We start from the raw sequence: 22,177 nt of genomic DNA, 5'->3' as shown, positions 1-22,177 counted from the left end.
CCCATTGTACCAGGGGCAATTGGTGTGACCAACAGAATACAGCAGAAGTGACGGGTTATCACTTCCAAGATCAGGTTATTAGCAACTGAGGCTTCCATCTTGGGCTCCCACGCTCTCTTGCATTGCTGCCTTGGGGGCAGTCAGCTGCCAGCTGAGCAGCCCTTTGGAGAGGCCCACATGGCAAAGTCTGCCCACAGCTACATGAGTGAGCATTGAAGCGGTTCCCCAGCTTGACCATAACTTTCTGGAAGACCCTGAGCCAAAACCACCCAGCTAATCTGGTCCCAGATTCCTGACCCCCAGAAACTATGAGATGATAAATGTTTGTTGTTTTAAGTCACTTAGGTTCGGGGGTGATTTGGGTCATTCATGCAGGTGAAGAGCCGGGACTAGGACAAGGGACTGCAATAATGGAAGGGGTTGCAAGGTGCAGGGCAAGCAAGAGGCCAAACCCAGCAGGGCGGGCCCTGGGGAGGGAGCAGAAGGGTTCTGTGGGTCAGAGCCTGTGGCTCTGGTCTGGAGCCCAGAGGGGTGAGAGCCAGAATCAACCGCATTGCTGAGTACTGAGCACGGAGTCTCGGTGACCTCAGACTGGAGCCATGGCCTTTTGACCTTGTTTTATACAATTTCCAGTTGGACCCACAGTTGATCGTTGTAGCTAAGAGATGAGCACAGTCGAATGGGTAAACTTGCTAAGATTTAAGTCAAGGCAAATATCTGGATTACAAACATGATGCCATGGGATTATAACTATTGTTTGAAACACAGTATTCTTTTGTTACTTTGAGTTGCCCAAGCTCTTTAGCTGTCTGTCAAGCTAGGAATCAGAATTGGGTTTCCCAGGCCTTTCCCAGGCTGTTGGGCAGGTCATGGTGCAATAGAAAGACAGAAGTATTGGCTGGGTTTATGAAGACATAACTTCAAATCCAACTGGCAACTATTTTTTTTTTTTTTTTTTTGAGACAGAGTCTCACTGTGTTGCCTGGGCTAGAGTGCCGTGGCATCATCCTAGCTCACAGCAACCTCAAACTCCTGGGCTCAAACAATCCTGCCTCAGCCTCCCGAGTAGCTGGGACTACAGGCATGCGCCACCATGCCTGGCTAATTTTTTCTGTATATTTTTAGTTGTCCAATTAATTTCTTTCTAATTTTAGTAGAGACGTTTTGAATGCCTACTCAGCTAGATACAGAAGGACTTAGAATCATTTCATACGTTCGCTACAAGAACCCAACGCCCCCGTGCACCAGCCTTGGCTACTCGAGATATCTAAATTCAATTGGCCAAAGAAACCCTCTACTCTGCTCTGGCCAGGTCTTTACATTTATCTGACCTTATTTGGAGTCTTGGATCCTTGCTGACTTAGTGGCTAATCTGATCAGTTGATTTGAGCCCTGGGGATAATGTTGTCCTGTAAAATGCCATCTGCCTCTTCCCAGGGTCCTCAGAATCCTTAACCCATAGAAGTGAATAAAATGGGGCTTTCCACATTTCCTGTATTTCAGTCAGGTTGGATTCCAGCCAATTTGCTGCTCTGCAAACGCAAAATGGAAGACAGTAGAGCCTGGTCGTGAAGAGCACGGACTGTAGAGGCAGCCCATCTGAGTTCGACTCTCAGCTCTGTTACTTACTAGCTGTGTGACGTTGGACCAGTTACTTAACCTCTCTGCGTCTCAGTTTTCCCATCCACAAAATGAAGATGATAATAACAGCACGTCCCACACAGAGCATGGGGAGGAATAAATGAGTTCATCTGTGGGAAGCACTTAGAATAGCTCCTGGCCCACGGGAAACTTTCTGTAACTGTTCCCTTTTGTTACGCAGGACGCAGAGGCAGGAGCAGCCAGGGCTGCGCTCTCTGGGCTCTAATTCAATTGTGTGTTGGGGTTCACCCGAGGCAGATGTCCCTCTTTCACAAAAAACGTCTCAAGGGTTCTTTAAGGACTTCGTAAAAACAAAGGATTAACTGCTGATGACTAAGCCCACGCGATGGGAACAGGCTCAGGTACAGTAAATAATGAACTTAGGCAGGATTACGTTCCTACAAACAATGCTCTGTGCTCTCCCGCTCTCCGTGGGCAGCCGTCCTCGGTAGGGACTGATGGACGCGCTGAGTGGCCGAGGAAAACGTCTCTGTGTGCCCAGGGCAGTCTGATTGGGCTCTTAGAGGAGGTAGCCCTTGAGCAAGAGCTGAAGAGTGACCAGGGCTATCAGGTGGAGGAAGAGGGTGGACACACCAAAGAGGGGAGAGTGGGCTGGGACCTGGCGAGGGAAGCAGGTACCCGGGGTGCAAAGTTTAAGGAAGCCCTTGTTCTCGGGGTCGTGTAAGAGCAGGGCTGGCACTTGCACAGTCCCAAGATTGAGGGCTTCCTTAAATTTTGTGTCCTAGATGCCTCGCTTGCCTCACCTGAGTCCTGGCCCTGGAGATGAATCTGGGCAAAAGCCGGGAAGGGTGAACCAATGTGGCATAACTAGGAACATACACGTCACACAAGATTGCCAGAGCCTAAAGCGGGGCAGAGACCACTTACAGCGTGGCTGGGAGTCATGTAGGGGCCAGATCATCAAAGGCCCCATGTGCCAAATAAAGGAGGTTAGTGCTCGGTCTGAAAGTGAAGAATTCTCAACAGGGCACAACATGGTCAGATTTGCACACTAGCAAGATTCTTCTGGCAGTAGTGTGAAGGGCTGTGTGGCGGATGAGGGGAGACACTGGAGGCTTGGAGGCCCGTTCAGTGCTCTACTGAAGGGTTCATGTCCGAGGGAGACACAGTGATGGCCTGGAATAGGGCAGTGTCAGTGGGGGGTAAGGGTGAAGAACTCACTCAAGGACGTTTTTGGAGGCAGAACTGACCGTACTTGGTGACTGATTGCAGATGAGGATTAAAGGAAAGAGCCAAAGACGGCACTGAGGTTTCTCACTGGTGACCGATTTAGCCATGGGGTTATTAGACAAGGTAAGAAGTACGCGGAAGGCAGTTAGTTATCTCAGCTGCCCCGAGTCCGAGGCAAAGCCTGGTTGCCACGTTTGTTTCCATGGGATAAGGTCTCTGAGACTGGGGCGTATTGTACTCGGGCATCCTTTGCGTGGTGTCCACACTCTGTAAGTGTCGCTGAGCTGAATTAAGCAGCTGTCTCCCCTCCCCATTCTGCCCATTAGCTCCTCGGTGGCCTTGGGGTGCTGCTGTGATATGAACGTTGAAATTTAATCCCCAATGTGGCTGTGCTGAGAGTTGGGGCCTTTAAGAGACGACGGGGTCATGAGGGCTCTGCCCTCAGGAATGGCCTCTGCAGAGAGTCCCCACCCACAAGAAGGCGCTTACCAGATGTAGCCCCTTGACCTTGGGCAACTCAGCCTCCGTAACAGAAAGAAATTCCTTTTCTTTATATATTATCCAGTTGCAGGTGTCCTGTCATAAGCAACAGAAAAAGAACTAGGACAGGTGTCAGTGTCCTTTTAAAGATGGCTGCGCAGCCGGGCTCTGACCAGCACAGCAATGGGCCCAACCTTCCACCTGGACACGCAGGGCCCGGCTGGGGCTCTCACTCGGCCAGACGGTCTTGCACTGGGGCCTGCAGTGGGACTGGGTGCCAGGCCAGGGGCACGCGCTGGCCTGTGGCTCTGGGAGGTGGAGGTAGGGGTAAGGGGAAGTCAAGAGGAGGATCGAGCTGCCAGTGAGGAGGGTTTCATGAAGGACAATTTGGGATCAGAAAGTCAGCCGGGGAGAGGTTAGAGGGTGGCAGCTTCTGAGCTGCTGCCCAGAAAGGCTAACTCAGCAGTGCTGGGGGGAACGCGGGGTGTCCAAGAAGATAATCTGGAACAGGGGGAAGTGCTAAGGCCACAGGGTAGCATTTTGCGCCATACCCTGGGACTAACTTCCTCTGACCCAGCCAACAACACGCTGACCTTGTGGTCAACTAAAGCCCCCAGATCCTTTTCTATAAACTGTTGTGAAGCCAGGTCTTACCCTTCCTGAACTTGAAAAGGTTGGAAAATATCTGCTCTGCTTGCATTTCTCCTCATTTTCATAAAAATAAAGCAAGTAAAAAAGGGAGTCTGAGCTCTTTGAAGCATTAATTAAAGGCACCACAGTTTCCTTATTTAACTGAGAGTTGCTACCTCATCTGGGATTATTAGCAAAGCAAGAGAGCCTTTGTTGTGCTTGACAAAGTGGTTAATTCAGACTCCAGGTGAATTTTGGCTTTCTCAACATCTTTTGATGTGCTAAGATCCCCCAGTGAGGACAACACCACCAATTACTTAAACAAACCGTTACCCTGAGAGCACAGTTCTCAGCGAGGCCGGGTCTGCTAACTGGCAGACGGAGACAGACATGAACTCCGGGCTGTGGCCTCAACCCTTACTTGGTCTACAAGCTGAGCACAGGAGTCCTTTCAAATGTTTTGTGCAATGCTCCTGCTGAGCTGGGTGACAGTTATTTTTCCACCTCTACAAAATGCAGCCGGGGTGACTTGTGTCACCAAGAACTTGCCTGTGACTGTTGGCGTGGCATTCTCGTGGGCAGACCACACAACTCAGCGCTGGGGGGACGTGAGAGATGGGCTCGTGGCAGCGAACGTCCTACTTCAGGGCCAAATCCTTCAGCCCCTGGAGCAGGCGGGACGAGGCAGAGGCTGTCCCTGTGGTCCCGTGGGACACTCCGTCTGGGCTCACTGTCCCCTGACACAGAAGGAATTCAAGTCCAGATACAAGAGGCAGTTTTTTACATTTGAAAATATATGAACACACAAGCTTACATTTAAGTATATTTTTATTTAGACATTTAACTAAGCCGTTACTCTTCTTTTTTCCTCTCGACCCTAGGAAAGAGTTTCTGGGGGAAGGTTTTCTGCTGCGTGTATATATGTCACTGGCTTTTCTGCTGGAAGACGGAGGGACTCAGTCTAGTTAAATTCAGTCAGATAACCAATACTTAAAACAAACAAAGCACCACCGAAGTATTTCAGACGTGTCAGCCGCTGCAGTGGGCTTATGACATCATCCCATTGCTTTGTTCTATTTCCACGGTAGAAACCGAGGCTGCACGTGCCTTCATGTCGTGAGACCGCTGTTTGCGCCGTCCTCATTCTCCTTTAATTCTCACCGGGACGAAAGGGCAAGACACTCTCCACGCATACTGGGAGGGGCTGGGCTGGAGTTTCTTGGAGCGAGGTGGGCATTTTGCAGCACACCGAGAAAGCAGAACACACTCCGTTTTAAGGCAGTTTCTGTGCAGCGCCTCCTCCCCCATGTGAACCCCCAATGCCCTCTCTTCCCCGTGGCCCCCAGGTAAACTGTCCCTTCCTTCGCCATGATGTGGCTCTTGTTTATTGTGCCAGCTGTGACATCCCCATTTTCAGTTTAGATTTTCTGAGGATTGGTCCTTCTTGGAGGGCCCTGGTTTTTTTTTTTTTTTTAACTAGCTTTGGGTGGAAATAAGAAGCATAGAGACCATTTACCACTTTTTTTAGGCTCAATAAGTATCCAACAGTTGGACAGAAGAGTGGTCAAAATAGGAAGCATATATGAATATTTTACTAGCCTCTGACGGGCGATGCTTCCTGGCTGCAAGGTTCACCATGTAAATGCTTAATTAACTGGTTGTCATTAGCCCGTGAATGTCTGTGTGGGCCACTAGGCTGTAAGTTAAGTGCTGAGGAGTGGGGGCGTAGCAGTCGTGGTCCCTGCAGCATCCGGGCACCCGACACCCAGCACCTGGCACCAGGCACAGGAGACGTGAACACCTGTGCACCCAATGATCCTTTTCATTTATGTCATGTTGATTGACATGAGCCTCAAAAGTGATAAAGGACTTTACTTCTAGGACATTTCCCCTTCCTGAAGGTAAACTACTATCACAGTTGGGAATAAATCCGATGTCAAATGCTGACCAGCTCTGTTTAGATCTAAGAAACTAAATAAAGGACAGTAAGATTCATTTGATCTAATTCTCCATTGTACTTTGAGAAAGGACTGGGATTTCCTTCGTCATTCTGTGGCCATGGTGTTAAACTGTCAGCTGAGCCAGAGCAACCTAGACTAAATCTATTTGATTTCGAATAGGCCTTCATGTGGCTGAAGTATCACACATGGTATCACGAGTTTAACGTCTTACACTGGGGACACGTGATATTTTTGTATCATTACGAACTCATGGGCTCAAATATATTTGATGTGTTTTGATCCATTGCAATTATCACTTGATTGATCAAATTGTCCAGGTATCAGTCTCGCTGATGTAAAATTAAGGCGTTGGCAGGGCTGGCTCCTTCTGGAGCCTCCAGGTGAGTGTCTGTTCCTTGCCTCCTTGGTTTAGGCCGTGTCACTCCAGTCTCTGCTTCCAGTCCTCACACTGGGAGGGGCAGTCATGTTCTAAACAATTGTATCATCTACTGGGTCTCGAAGGTTTTTGGCTGGAGCAGTTGTTGGATTGTGGTTGCAACGATGAGGTAGAGGTGACTGAGGGGCAACCGATTTAGAAGGAAAATTGAAGTCCTATTTAGATATGTTAAGTTTAAAATGCCTAATAGACATTCAAAGGGTGCAAGCATTTTGGAAGTCGGATGACGAGGACTGGAGCTCAATGGAGAGAATGGAGCTAGAGATAAAAATTTAGAGTTATTGACTTATGTGGGGCATTTACAGTGATGGGACAAATAGAAGGAAAGGAACCAGCCAAGACACACGGGAGTGGTCCCTTAGGTAGGAGGAGTGATGTCATGGAAACAAAGAGAAGAGAGTGTTTGGGGAAGGAGGAAGCATTCATTTACCTCAAAATGCCACTGAGAGGTCAAGCAAAAAGGCTGGCAAGAAATCATGGGGTTGACAAGGTCAAAGTCATCGAGGATCCTCACGAGGGCAGTCCCGGTGAAGCTGTGGGTGCAGAAGCTTAGTTGGAATGGGTGCAGAGGGGAGAGAACAAGTCTAGATAATGCTTTCAAGGATTCTTACTGGGAAGGAGAGAAACCGAATAAGGCAATGGCTGGAATCAAAGGAGTTTGTTTTTTTCCTTTAAGATGGAAGACACTAGAATATATTTCTATGCTGATAGGAATCACGTGGCAGAAAGGGAGAAATCAATGCACCAGAAAAAAAGAATAATTGAGAATAGTGAGTAAGAGGTGAACAAGGGATTGGCTTTAGATGGGTAAGGGCTCCCTCCCCTCTCCCTGTCTCTCTCATCATGATCATCAGTTCATTACGATCTGTTATTATTATACCTGTGGTTTCTAAGCAACCTGCCTGTGTGCTCAGATATTCTCTGCATGTTCTCAGGTGGTGGTTTATCCACAATGCCCTGGCCTAGTGGGCAGGGAGGAACAGGTTAGAGGAGTGAGTGAATAGCCTGTTCGAAATGTGGCTGACCTGGTTTCGGCTTTCACTCAATCACTTAGCGGCAGTGTCACCTTGGGCACACTTTAACCTTTTTAAGCTTTAATTTCCTAATCTGCAGTAGGAGAATAATATTTATTTCCACCTTCATACGATTATTGGAAGGTTCATACAAGTCAGTGTACAAAAAACGCTTAGCATAGTGCCTGGCATATAGGAAACACTAAAAACTATTATAAATTACAATAATAGTAATGATTGTATAACTCTTGCATGTCTGTGTAAATGTATAATGTATTTTTCTTGTGTTTTGACAAAGTTGTTGTCTGGCTAATGACTACAATGACTGTGTCTTTGTGGTACTTAAATTATTGGGGAAAGAAACTCACATCACCCAGATGTTTACATATTTATTCAGTAGTCCTCTATTTTTTTTTTTCGAAAGGAGTGAATTATAAGCAGTCCCCTTTTCTGGGTCTTTGGTGACAAATCATGATGACTGTTACTCAATAAATCGTATGTATAAGGTCTTGAAACCCCCCAAATATCTGTCTTTCTGAGGTTTGTTTGTGTGCATATTGTAACACATTTATATTCAGAAGTTTCCTATGAGTATGCAACTATCAGACGATGAAAATACTACATTTCAAATTGCGTGGGAAACAGTTAAAGAAGTACTCAGAGGAAGATTTATAGCCTTAAATGCATTCATTAAAAATAATTGAGCTAAGTCATTAACTTAAGAAGCTGAAGGAAAGCAACAAAGAACAAAGTAAATCTGAAGAAAACACAAGGAAGACCGTAATCAACACATGAGCACAAATTAATGAAATAGAGAACAACAAAACATTAAAAATGATCAAGAAAAGAAAAAGTTGGTGTTTTGAAAAGATTAATAAAATAGACAAACCTAAAGCAGGACTAATCAAAAAAAAATTTCCCAGTAAACTGAGAATAGAAGGAAATGTCCTTAACCCAATAAAGAATATTTATCAAAAATGTACAGCAAAACCTCATGCTTAATTTTAAAACATTAGATGTGTTCCTGTAGAGTCAGGAATAAGAAAAGGATGCTCACTCTCACGGCTTCCTTTTGACATCATTCTAGAGGTCTCAGTCAATGCAATAAGAAAAGAAAATGAAAAGTGGGAAAAAGGATTAGAAAGAAAGAGAACCAACTGATATTATTTGCATAAAATAGAATTGTCAACATAGGAAATCAAAGAGATTCCATATGTAAACCAGCAGAACTAATAAGAAAGTTTAGAAGGATCATTCATTACAAGATTGACATTAAGAAAAATGGTGCTCCTATACATGAGCAGTACCCATGACAAATATATGTAAATGGCAAAAAGATCTTCTTCCATGTATAAAATTAAAAAATGTTGCTGTGGGACAGAGAGAATGGAATCAATGAAGAGTTATAACACATTCAGAGATGAGAAGAGTTAATGGTATAACAATGTTGGTACGTTCTAAATTAATTTATAATTAATGTAATTCCAAGAAAAATCCCAATAGTATTTTTTCATCAAACTAGATTAATTCTAAAATTAATATGAAAGTAAGATATAAAAAAGTACTTTAGAGTTATAATGATTAAAATAATGAGGCATTGGCAAAAGCTAGACAAATGGGTGAGAATACACCCAAGCACCTGTGCTACTAAGGTGCGTGACTGAGGCGTCATTTAGACCAGTGGGGAAGTGGGTGGGCCAAGCACACTGCCTCTTTGCCAACCCTTTAGAGGGATGTACCTGGCTGCAGGGCAGGATATTTTATCAGGGTCTTGTGGAGACACCTATTCTGATGAGCCACCTCTCATTGCAGAACCAGTTCAACATATCCCTGATGATTGATTTGGCTTCTCCTGTACCTGGAAAGGAGATGCTCTGAGTAGGAGACATCAGATTCTTATTCCTGGAAAAAAATACCCACCATTATAAATTAGTAAATGAACATTCTTGTTTGCAGGTTGTATCTTAGGAGATCGCCTAGCTACCACTGACACATGAGTAAATGTGCACCAGACGGTTTCCAGCCCTGAGGGCAAGCGGAGAGCGGGGTCTGAGGGTATGGAGAGGGCTGATTGTGAGGATGAGGGCTCCAAGACAGACACGTGGTGCTAAAAGGGAAAGTGAGAAGACGTCACGTGTAAACTCTGTATTTCACCGTTTGTTCCAAGAAATACCTGGCTTGAGGCATGACTGGAGCAACCTCTGTCCTTATGCTTTCCCTTGTGGGTGTGGGGGAGGAGCGGGGCAGGAATGGAGAAGGGAATGGGATTTAAAGTCAACTAACAAGGTTGTGGTTCGTTGTTTTCTAAGTGAATGAAAACTGTTAGAATTCATCTGCTTATCTTGCTCTTCGTGTTCAAATGTGTGCATAAGTCAGCTGGCAGTCGCCTGTCAGTGCTTGCTCCTTTTCCAACTAATTGTTTAATCAGTTGGGGTAGCGCCATTCTGCCTGCCACCTAGACAAACCGGGGTGGGAATGAGAGGGAGAGAGAAAGAAAAAAAGGAAGGAAGGAAGGAAATAATTTCGAAGTTGGGAAATATTTTTGAAATTGAAGAAGAAAGGATGGCAAAAAGTGTTCTCTCTCTCTAGTAAAGAAAGAAAGGCAGACATCAAGATACATTGACGTGTATACCAAACTAGGAAAAATTTATTAGAGTATTTGGTGAAATGGATATACTGTCAGTGGGACTAGCTGGGACAAATTTTCTGGAAGACAATTTGGCATTGTGTACCAGTGTTTAAAACCAGTGACTCATGGATTTCAGGTCTAGAAAATCAGGCACAAAGTTCTGGAAAACCTTGATGCCCAGAAATATTTGTTGTAGCTACTACAACAAATATAACTTAAATTAGCTAAAAAATTGAATATACTCCCAAATACGAATAGTTTAGTAAATCATGATGTGTCCATAAGAGGAATATTATACAGCCCTTAAAATAATATTCATAAAGAATAACATGGAGATATTTTTCTTATGTTAAATGAAAAAGTAAAAATATGGAGAAATAGAAATAGAGAAATAGAAAAACACAGAGAATGTGATCTCAAACATACAAAAAACATGAAAACATATAAAAGATACACAGAGGAGCTGGGTGTGGTGGCTCACACCTATAATCTTAGCACTCTGGGAGGCTGAGGCAGGAGGATTGCTTGAGGCCAGGAATTCAAGACCAGCCTGAGCAAGAGTGAGACCCCGTTTATACTAAAAAAATAGAAAAATTAGCCAGGTATGGTGGCACATGCCTGTAGTTCCAGCTAATCGGGAGGCTGAGGCAAGAGGATCGCTTGAGCCCAGGAGTTTGAGGTTGCAGTGAGCTATGATGACGCCACTGCACTCTAGCCCAGGCAACAGAGGGAGACTTTAAAAAAAAAATCCAAAAATCAGAGGAAAAAGCTAGAGAGAATTTCAATAGAAGAAAAGAGAATAGGCTTTCTCCCTTATAGTTCTAGCCTTTTAGCCCACATTTCTGCTAAGCACTTCAAGATGTGTCTTAGCAAACCTCATGTTCTGCTCCCATTTCTTAACAAAACCTTTTGAAAAGACAACAATTTAAGGCCTTGTTTCTAAGAAAGCTTCCAGCATGGTCATGACTTTTTATGAAATTGCTGGCAAAGCTGATGAGAGCCACGTGCGTTGAAAGCATGCAGTAACCATGACAAAGGGCTTCTCTTCTCCAAAGAGCAGGACAGGTGGGTTACCTGGCACCCCTGGGCTTCACCTGTTCTTGGAGCATCACAATTTTTATCCAGGAGAAGTAAAGGAATCTTTTACCATTTCAAAGACATTAGCAGCCTCTGGAAATTTCCAAAAGCAGCTCACCAAGTAGGAGTTCTTTGATAGTGACAGTGAGGACGGATGAATGAGCCATGGAGCTGGCTGCTAAGCTATGCAGCGAGGGACAGCCTGGAGGGCGGCTATCATTTGACTATTTTCTTCTTTTGCTCCAAACCTCAATCCGTTTGACCATCTCCTTAACACATAATTCATCAAAATATCCCCCAAATTATCGTGAGCGGCTTCTTTGGCTAAGCAATGGGCTAAACACCCATGTTGAATCCACCAAGAGAGGGCATTTGTGTTGAGGAAAATGAAATACTGGGAACTTTGCAGCCTTTAAAAATTGAACCTTATTTTGAAAATGGTCCGTGTGGTTCAATTTATTTTGACAATGGACAGTGGAAGTTGTGCCACCGGCACTGCAAGATTCCTGTCCTGTAGCATTTAATGACTGCTTTAGTTGTGAAAATAAAACCAAAGGCCGCTATCTGAAGCTACACATACTTTCCGTTGTCATTTTCCAACTTGAGTATTCTTAATGTAAACAATGACAGATGTCCATCATCACAATTGTGGGATACATTTGCATTAATTCCTGTCGAAGGAAAGCTGTTCTAAATATCACAACATGGTGATTGTGTGATGATCGCATATTAATATTACCTGCCTGACGCAGTGGCAACCCAGGCCACCTGCATTTTTTTGGATGGCGCAGGATTTAATGACACAATTGGACATAAAAGAGAAATTTCTTTCACCATGACCATTTTTAAAGCAATGGGATTGTTTAAAAAATTGAAACAATCTTTTTAGTGACTCTCTAAAATTCACGGGTATCCCTGATCTATCACTTTCCTAGATCTGCCGTATCAAAGAACCACAAACTGGGTGACTTAAAACACCAGAAGTTTATTGTCTCACAGTTCTAGGAGTTAGAAGCCTGAAATTGAGGTGTGAGCAGGGCCACGCTCCCTCTGAGACGTGTAGGAGAGAGACCTTCCTTGACGCTTCCAGCTTCTAGAGGTTTGCGGATGATCTCGGACATACCCTGGCTTTTAGCCACGTCACTCTAGTGGCTGCCTTCATAGCCACTTGGCATTCTCCCCGCATGCCTCCGTCTTATAAGGACGCCAGTCATATTGGATCAGGGGTCCACTCTACTTTGGTGTGACCTCATCTTAACTAGTTACATTTGCAATGATCCTATTTCCAAATGTGGTCACATTCTGAAGTCCTGGAGGTTAAGACTTCAACTTTTCTTTTCTGGGTGACACAGTTCAATCCACTACACATGAGGTCCATGGGTTTTGGGTTAAGAGTCTATTGAGACAGTCAGAGGGCAGCCTGGGGACCCTGGGACCAGAGAGTATGAAACGAGGGTACAGAGAAGGATGTGAGAGGGAGATAAATGGAACCCACTTTGCAATTTTGCCTATAAAGCTAGTGGTGGTGATCTCTCCCTGAAGATTTGTGCACAGTGACTCTAGTTACTGATGGCAATATTTGGCCAATTTCCAGCTGAAGATGCTCAAGTTCTATACTTGAGTCCAGGTGGCAAAGTGAAGTTTGTAGCTGTGTCCAGGACACTCTCTGCTGGTGCCATATGCTTGAAAATGTCTGAATTCTGTGCAGAGACACACAAGCAGTATTTTCATAAGTGGAGTTACATAATTAGGGCATGGACTTGCATAATAATTAGCACGCATAATTAGGCACAGACTTCTTGTCCTTTAGACAATCAAGACATCTAATTACAAAATTAAGATGCAATTACGTGGTCCAAGATCTACATATTTCTTTCTGCCCATTAGAGATTACATTTAGAAAATAATTCACAGAAACTGATGAAGAAATGAACATAGACACCCGATTCGAGGATGTGAAGGAAAGTGTTAAGTGGGCTGGTGAGTCTTTTTTGGTCTTTCCCCTTAGGTGTAAGGGGAATTATTTAAAACATCACAGTCTACTTGGAAGAATAACTTTTACAAACTGCTCCGTCAACCTTTGGGACACATGCTAATGAAGAGGAACTTTGGCGTGACTAATCCGTGGCATTCACGCATGGCTCTTGAGTGTGGTTTGTAATTACTCTTGATCGTGGACGTAAATGCAATGTTCTGGGAATTCGTTCAAACCTAGTAACACAGCCACGCGGTGGAAAGCTTGGGAGAGCTGGGGGGAGAACCTGCCTTCCCTTTCTTGGTTCCCCCTTGGGGCCACTTTAAAAATAGACCCATTGCTCGGAATAATGCAAACCAGTAGTTAAATTGTGTTGCCTTTTCCCTGAATATCTGAGTATTTGCTACAATGTTCTTGTTTTGAGTGCTCCTTATTGGACTTCAGGTGGAAAAGGGAATGGTTAAAGAATATAGCAAAATTCCGTCTTTCTAATAAGTGAGTGCCTCTTACAGCAGTGTTTGTCTGAGTTACACTACTCCTAGGAAGCTGGATTGCAGTGATATTCTCTGTGTTTTTCCTTGCCCCCAAATTGTGATCTGGCTGATCTCTGCATGTTGCTAAACACCCAGTTTGACTCATTAATTTTTTTAAACTAACTGAACTTTTGACCTAATTGGCTGCTGGTTAGGGATCTGAGCCATATGTCCGGGTTTTTCGAAGCCAGCTCTGACTTTAACTGTGTTATCCCTCTGTTCCCATAAACTGTTGAAATACCCTAGTAATTCCACTGTTTTGACAGCCACACTGCACTTCGCAGACTGCCAGCTTTCTCCTGGAAAGTGGCATAGAAATCTCTCGGACCATGCTTCCTGATTTTTGGTTAAGAAAATATGCTTCCCGTATGGTTGCGGGCCGAGAAAACAAAGACTTAAAGGCAGTAGGCTATACAGTCTCCTCTACGGGTGTGTTTCCTCCATCTCTCTGTTTTCATATTTCTCTATTTAGGCCATAAAATGTGACGAGGGACAAATTATGTGTGTGTTTGTGGGGGGTCAGCTTTGACCAAGAAAATACACAGATTTGCACAGGGAGCAAACGGTCAGTTTTTTGCCTTGCCTTCTGAGCAATGGCTCATGATAGATTTAGAGGCAAAGGAAGTGAACTGGAGAGAGGTGCATTTTTGAAAACAATTTTTAATAGGAATTCTAGGCGGGGGAGGGGCAGATGGGCGACACCGTCTCTAAGGCATCTCCTGGACTTGGGGGTTTCAGGATTCTTGATCTCTAGCCTGTCTCTCAATCATGGAGCATTTGCTGAACTCCTGCGCTAGTCACTCAGCTCTAGGCCTCTGCATTTTCAGTCCTCAGATGTGTTAACTGGAAACGTATTATTCTGCTTTTACTTCCAGAGAACTCAATAATTCAGATTCCTAGGAGCCAAAAGCATGAACGCAGGCGTTCATTTTTCCATTTATAAAATTTGCCTTCCCCGCCCCCAGGTACTCCACGTCGGCGTTCTCAAGACTGGAGAAGTTGGGCATCAGACATCCCAAGCCTTCTCCTTTTATTGGAAACCTGACATTGTTCCGCCAGGTAAGGGCTACCTTCCCACCGACTTCTGTCGTCAAATGTGCTGAGCCCGGTACAGGCTTCTTCGAGAAGCATCGCTCCCGTCCGGGTCACCCACACCTAGGCTGGGCCCTCCTCTGCTTGCACGCATTCTTGTGTGATGAAAGATTCCTGTCGTCTGTTTGTTCAGCCATTCGCCCAGAATGTCTAAATATGCTCAGCCCCAGAATGTGGAAGAAGTAGAAGTTCCTGGAGCCCTCGAGTGCGCCATCCGATAATGGTGCAGGACACCAGATGACATGTGCCCTGGTGCTACGTTGGGTGGCGTAGACGGGAACTGTGATCCTTCTTCAGAGAAGAGGGTGATCCGTCAGGGCTGGGAGCACCCTTGGGGGCTTCCTGAAGATGGGGGTCCTGCAGAAGCCACAGACATGTTTGGGAGCAACGTGGCTAGGTTGCTGACAGGCTGGAAAAGCGAGTGAAGAACTATTCGTGTACTAGCATTTTGAGCAGAAGAGGGACATTGAAATGCAAGATGACTCTGCAAGGGAGAAGAATTTACGTTAGGGCCGTGGACTCCAACTGTGGCTGGAGTCTAGGTGTCAAGTCTGGGGCTTGGCCCAGGGGGGTGATGAGAGTGAGGAGAGATGGGCATTGGAGACAAAATGAAGAACTCTTGGGACTGATCAGGTGTAGAGAATTCAAGGCAAATGCGTCAAACCTGAGTCTAAGTTTGAGTGGGGGTAAGAGGAAGAATGGCTGTGGGTTGATGGAAATAAAAGTTCCAGGGAGAAGGCGTATTTTATTTTAAGGATGTTGCCTTTGGTTTGCCGGAGTGTCATGCCGGTGGGAATGGTCAGCAGGCGTTTGTGGGGACAGACCCAGGACTCTGTCTGCTAAGGTTATTTTTTTCTCACATGGGTTTTCTCAGAAACCCCTTGGTTTCTTCTGCTAACTCACGGGGACACTGCCACAGACCCAGATTCTGCATGTGGAGAGCCACTAAGCCAGACAAAGGCAGGAAGGACTAAATTTGGGCTAATCTTGATAGTATTTCTTCAACGTCTCTTTAGGATTTCCCCCATCCCTACCCCCGGAAAGGCTGGTGCTTGCTCGAGATAGAAAATGACGCTAGCTATTTCTGTCCTTTTTCTTCCCTTCTCAATTCTTTTCTACTCTTCTGTCCCCTTCTCCATCCATCATCTTTCCCTGTTATTTGTTGTGCTGTTTCTCTCGTCTTAGCATTTTTAAATGTCTTCTCTCATCTCTCTCTCTGGGGTGGGCAGTGCACAACTTTTAAGCCCACAAACAACTATTAATATCCCATCGAGGCTTCCTGTGAGACCCTTGAAACAAGTGTGAAGAAATTTGAAAGTGTCAAGACGGAACAACAAATCAGATAGGAAATTTAAAGAAAATACATTTTACACATTTCTGGGGGTAAATGATCAGCTGTGTTTGGTTGAGTAATTAAGTTGGTATTAACATTTTGAGGAAAGCAGCGTAACTGTCACTATGAGGAGGGCACAGGCTCCTGCCTCCGGACGGTTTCCACATTTGTTCCTTTTCAGCTCGTCATCCTGCATGTACACAACCTGCCAAGTCCTTTCTAGAATGTGGTAATTTCCGCAACTATTTTTGTATCCATGTACGCTTTCCTTGGTATACGGCAAGCTTACACTGCGACGTTCAGTAGATTTAATGAGAATGGGACGTGGACATCCACCTCTTCTAACCCCCACATGCCCCATTCTCACAACACAAATCTAGCATTTTCCACACCCCACCCCCATCCTGACTCATGCCTGTGTATTTCCAGGTGTACTCCATTCCCACCGAGTAATGGATCTAGCATCTTTCAACCCTCTACCCACACGATCCCCCATGTACACCTGCACACACACTCCAACCTCCCTGCACAACTCGGTCCCTACAGCATGTGGGTCTAGCATTTTCCAACCCTCCACCCCTTCTTCTCCCACATGTATCTCTAAGTATACTCCTTTCCCGTTATAAAATGTGTCCTCTATAAAGTTACTTTAAGGTTCTTATGTTTCAAATATATTGATTGTTTTTTTTTTTTTTTTTTGAGACAGGATCTTGCTCTGTCACCGGGGCTAGAGGGCAGCGGTGCGATCATAGCTCACTGCAGCCTCAAACTCCTGGGCTCAAGTGATCCTCCTGCCTCAGCCTCCCAAGTAGCTGGGACTCCAGGCCCGCGCCACCATGCCTGGCTAATTTTTCTATTTTTTGTAGAGTCGGGGTCTCGCTTTTGCTCAGGCTGGTCTTGAACTCCTGAGCTCAAGCGATCCTCCCACCTTGGCCTCCCAGAGTGCGAGGATTACAGGCGTGAGCCGCTGCACCCAGCCAAAAATATAATGATTTTAATTAAAATTTAACTTGGACAGATCATAATAATTCAGAACTTGTGATAATTTGAAATAGATTCAGTGGAAGTTTATACATATAGTGGCAGTGAAAAGGGGCATGGCCAAGTAATAATAATAAAATAAACCAAATCTCAGGGGGAAATGTTACAGTTGAGAAGGCAAACGTATCCAAATATTTTAGCAGCGATAACACACAAATAAGTGAGGCACCCGTGATCTTCTGTCCATTAAAGCAGAGCTGCCCGGGACTTTTACTTGGCAATGGTTTTCAAAAAGCCATTTGTTTATTCCAATACTCCAAAGTACTTGAAACCAATATAACTTCAATTCTTTTTTGTTGTTGTTTATGTAATTGTGTTCTTGCTGTTCCAGATTTTTTTTCTGAATAAGTTTGAATAATGGAAATTTTGCTTAATCTTCCTCTTACCCCAGTGCTGTGTTCCCCTCAGGGTTTCTGGGAGAGCCAGCTGGAGCTCCGCAGGCTGTACGGACCTCTGTGTGGGTAAGAAGCTAACTCGAGTTTTCTGCTAACTATATGTACGCCATGTTTCGGTTTCTGTGTGTTGAACTGATGTGGAAGTAGTGACAAGAATAGGGCTGTCGTGTGCGTTTCTATGTTTTGAGGGCCCACAAAGAGGGTGCCGGGCAGTCCAGACAAAGTTTCCAGAGAAGACTCTGGGCTGCCCAGGGGGACGCCACACCGGCCTGAAAGAGCGCCGCGTCCCAGGCTTTACAGCCTTCCCGAGCCGGTGCCATTATCGCCTCCCATCACGGTGCCCAGGGTGTGTCCCACCACGGGACAGGGTGGCCCTCCGTGCCTCAGAGCGCAAACAGCCCTGCCAGATCTTTGCCCATGAACTTATCTCAAGCGCACGTGGACCCGTGTGCTCACACCCCGTGGGAGAGCTGCCGGCAGTGTGACCAGGTAATTCGTCAGCCAGTCCAGTTCCTTCTGCAAGGGAAAGGAAGCACTATTAATAATTATCCCGGGACGCTGTACACCAAGACTGTCCCGGATGTGCTGGGACACATGTCACCCTAGTTCTTGGCCATGTAATGTAGCCCTTCCCTTTGGTTTTCCTGAATTTTCCCTCTTTATGCTTCAGAGTGTGCTCCTCTGATTCTAAAATCCCAGAATCTGGTGAACAGACCCATGTCCAGACCATTCATTCTGCTCAAGGTGTAACAGGCCTGAACTGTATTGATTCTCCCCGTGTCTTTCCCCACTGGAGTCCTCATCATTTTAGTGTGTTTTCATACAGCTGCTTCTCAGCCACAGGGAGATTTTTTGGTAGCTTTTCTAGACCTCCAGGTCAGTGGTAACTTTTTTAGGTGCATTGAAGTTCTCTTGTGTTGCTAATGTCCACGCTAATGGGCTCCGGTGGTTTGCAAGCCCTTTGGTCCCAAGAATTCCTGATGTCTGTTCTCCTGGGGCCCGTCTTTGAGAGGGATTGGCTTGTTCTCTTTGTGGAAATGGCCCTACCCAGGAGACCCATGGCTTGGACCAAGTTCTTCTACCCACGTTTTGGTTTGCTATGTGGCCCTGAAAAAGTAATAAACTGAGGTGTTGTGCTAGATGCTCTCTGTATTAGTTTGTCATCGCTGCATGACAAACTACCCCAAAACTCAGGGACATAAACAGCAATTTATTATTGAGGAAGGAGGGGCTTACCTGGGGCACCTGGGGCACCTAGAGCCCACGTCTTTCGTCCTCCTTGGAAGAGTAGGCTCACCTGGCGCGTTCTCCCCGTGGTAAAGGCAAAGGCTCGAGAGAGCAAGCCCAACGGTGCAAGAACATTTCAAGTTTCTGCCGCATCATCTCAGCTCACATCCTATCGGTCAAACCAAGTTACATGACCAAATCTAAAATCAGGGAAGGAGGCACACTGCGGCCCCTGTGAGGCCCAAGGAAGTCACTTGGCCAAGCCTGACACCGATGGAGCAGGGAGGTGGTCTCCTCTGATGGATGGCCGGGGCGGCAGTGCATGTCTTTAAATAATAAGCAACTCTACCTCACTCTCTAAGATCTCTTTTAACTTGGCTTTCACTTACTTTTTTTTTTCAGTGCATAGCTTGCTTTAAGCACAATAGGCACTCAATAAAGGCTCAAGGGATTGAACTGTTTACCTTTCTCTTACTCTCATGCTGTTCTACTGCTTTTTAAAAGTTCTCATCCCACCTCTCTCTTTCCATTGGTCTCATTCTGCGGCTGACTTGGCACTGACCTTGGAGACCATCTCCTGTGTTTCTGAGACACGGCACTGACTCAGAATGATGGTGGCTTCCCCAGAGTTAGAAAAAGTTCTGCCTGAGTTTGAATTCTAGGAATTACTTCCCTTGAGTACTTCTTGGACAGATTTCCAGAGAGAACCCTTGGGTATTTTAAAATAATTTTAAAATGTCAGTTGAGTTTAAAGGGCACTGTATTAACTGGTGTGTGTGTGTGTGTGTGTGTGTGTGTGTGTGTGTGTGTGAGAGAGAGAGAGAGAGAGAGAGGTGGAGAGAATTGGTTTCCTTGACAACAGGATGTCCAATCAACTCCCCCCCCCCAAGTTTAACGAAGTTAATGCAATTTATCCTTTTCATTTCAAGAAAAGCTAAATCATAGAGAATGCTTTCAAATGAGGTTGAAGAGATCAGAATTGCAGTATCATCTTCACTCTTTGTTCCCACTCCTGGTGAAAAGGAAAAAAAGAAAAGTGATGGCATAATTTCCTCATACAAAGCTATCAACTTTTTCTCCTTTAGAAAAAAAAGATGAGCATAAAGTGCTGACTTCTTTCAGATGTGTCCACTCCTAGATTTAGAGGCAGTAGGGTGGTGGAATACCAATGAAAGGGCTGAACTAGTCTAAATCTGAGGGCCTTTCTAACTCTAAATGTTATCTTTTACTGCTTACATTTTAGCAAATAGTTTTGCTGTTTGCGAATGTCAAAGATGTACGCTGTTCCACGCACGACAAAGACTCTCAGGAAACGATTTGGTTTAAATTACTAATACGTTAATTTTTAGATGACTTTTGCTATTAGGAAATATAATCAATCCCAGCTTGGTCCTCCTAAACAGTGAAATAATAGATTGAATCATCGTTTGACAAATGAAAAATGCTATTGATGCTGTACAGAGATGCATCAGGCCCCTGCATGGCTGCACAGCACTGAATGTTGAGAGAGATGCCAGCAGGGAGGGTCCCCTTGCTGCTCTGGACCTGAAAGCCAAACGTGATGACGACGCTTTTTATCTGGTTGTCATCCAGCAACTCAGTCAGAATTCAGGGCCTGAAACTGGGAATTAGCTCCTTACTCTTTTCCTCTCCCACTCACTGCTATGGGGAAGAGAGTGTCGGAGAAGGTTTCTGTCAAGAGGAGTTGACAACATCAAGGTTTATTATCACCACTGTCACCATGTCACCACTGCCACCACCACCACCACCACCACCACTATCATTGAGAATGAAATGTCTTCACCAAGTGTCTAATTATGTAGGCTGTTTTGCCAGGCCCTGTGTAAATAAAAGACTACACACGCTGCCTCTGCCTTCTTTGAACTGGAATGTAAAGCTGGTGGGCTGGCGTGTACGCCTGTGCGGCTTTTAGTCAAGGTCCTTGATGAGAACTCTTCTGAATTCTGCAGCAGCACCACTGGCCACACCACACGAAGAAAGCAAGGCTTCGTGGCTTTGGATAACCTTCATCAGTTAATGACTACTCGTTATCTCCTTCAGTCTGAGAATGAGCCCCAAGATGGATTTATATTCCTCCCCAAACCCTACAAGAACAGTATCACCATAATCATCATACATTGGTGATTGAATATAAAACACAATAGAGATTATGCCCCCTCTGACTTGTAATTGACTTTGTAATCCAGTAGATGACAAGCCTTTATGACGCTATTACTATTAATTACAAATACTTGCACAGCGGCCCAAGTTCAGCTCATTAGAAACTCCTAAAGGACCCCTTTCAAAGCTCCCTTTATCTCATTTAAGTGCTTGCTCTGGGTAGTTCTGCTTTTGTTTAGCCTCATCGCCATTTCTTCCTGCCCTCACGTCACTTCGGCTTTGATCTCTAGTATAAACTTAGCTCCCACTTGTTGAACTTGACTTTCATGCTTCCCGGCCCCCATCACGTGGGCCACTCCGTTTTGGTAAATAACGCCTGCATCCCTGAGTCTTTTCATGAAGTCATCCTTGTTGCATAATCTCATATACTCCCATTAGAACTCTAAGTCGTAAGTAGGTAAACATAAACATTGCACAAAAGAGTACACCTGCTCCCACCTGGGACCCCTAGCCACTCTGATACCAATGTCTTTATACTCAAATGGATGATATGTGATATACGCTGTTCTTTACCTTGCTCTGTTCAGTAATGGCATTGTGGGAATTGTCCCATGTCAATATAAGCATTCTTGTTAAATGATACTCTGTTTTTTAAGGATTTCTTGGATGGATGTGATCTTAATTTTTAAAACAAGTTCTTGATTGATGAACATCTTTTATATTTATAAACAATCCTACAGCGAATATTGTCATATATACATCATTGCTCTCTTGTAATATGTACAATAAATTCCTAGAAATGGAATTATTAGGACAAAGTTTGCCTAGATTTTTTATTTTGATAATTATTACTAAATTGCTCTCTCTAGGGATTATATTAATTATTAATATGTTATATTAATTTACACCCCCATATGAGAGCACCTTGTTCCCTTACATGCTTTCCATTAAAATGTGTGGTCACAATTTTAAATCTTTGCCATTTGGTGGTATTTTGCTGTAGTTTTAATTTCATTTCTCTAATTATGAGCAAGTTTGAGTATCTTTTCATATGTTTAAATTTTTTGTAGTTTTCATATGTTTAAAATCCATTGTATTTTGTTTTCTGAGGACTCCTTTGCCACTTTTCTATTGGGTTATTGATCAAAAGATGCTTGAACTTGCTTTTTGTAGAAGAGCAATTTGTAGAAGCAAATTGCAATTTATAGAAGCTCTTTATGTATTAAAGAAAGTAGGCTGGGCACAGTGGCTCACACCTGTAATCCTAGCACTGTGGGAGGCCGAGGTGGGAGGATTACTTGAGGCCTGGAGTTCGAGACCAGGCTGAGCAAGAGTGAGAGCCTGTCTCTACAAAAAAATAGAAAAATTAGCCAGGCATAGTGGCTTGTAGTCCCAGCTATTC

At 44.7% G+C, this 22,177-nt stretch overlaps 1 protein-coding gene across 1 annotated transcript in view; it reads left to right on the top strand.

Moving 5' to 3' along the window:
• Positions 1–22,177, top strand: part of TBXAS1 (thromboxane A synthase 1 (platelet)) — a 159,010-nt gene that overhangs the window by 15,402 nt on the left and 121,431 nt on the right. Inside the window, exons 2-3 of the mRNA XM_012649785.1 lie at positions 14,532–14,625; positions 17,441–17,493. Of these exons, the coding sequence (XP_012505239.1) occupies positions 14,532–14,625; positions 17,441–17,493 (147 nt within the window). The remainder of the gene's footprint in view (positions 1–14,531; positions 14,626–17,440; positions 17,494–22,177) is intronic.

Source organism: Propithecus coquereli, unplaced genomic scaffold, assembly GCF_000956105.1.
Source record: "Propithecus coquereli isolate 6110/MARCELLA unplaced genomic scaffold, Pcoq_1.0 Scaffold302, whole genome shotgun sequence".
NCBI classification, from domain to species: Eukaryota; Metazoa; Chordata; class Mammalia; order Primates; family Indriidae; genus Propithecus; species Propithecus coquereli.
This window is presented reverse-complemented; position numbering and strand designations above follow the sequence as displayed.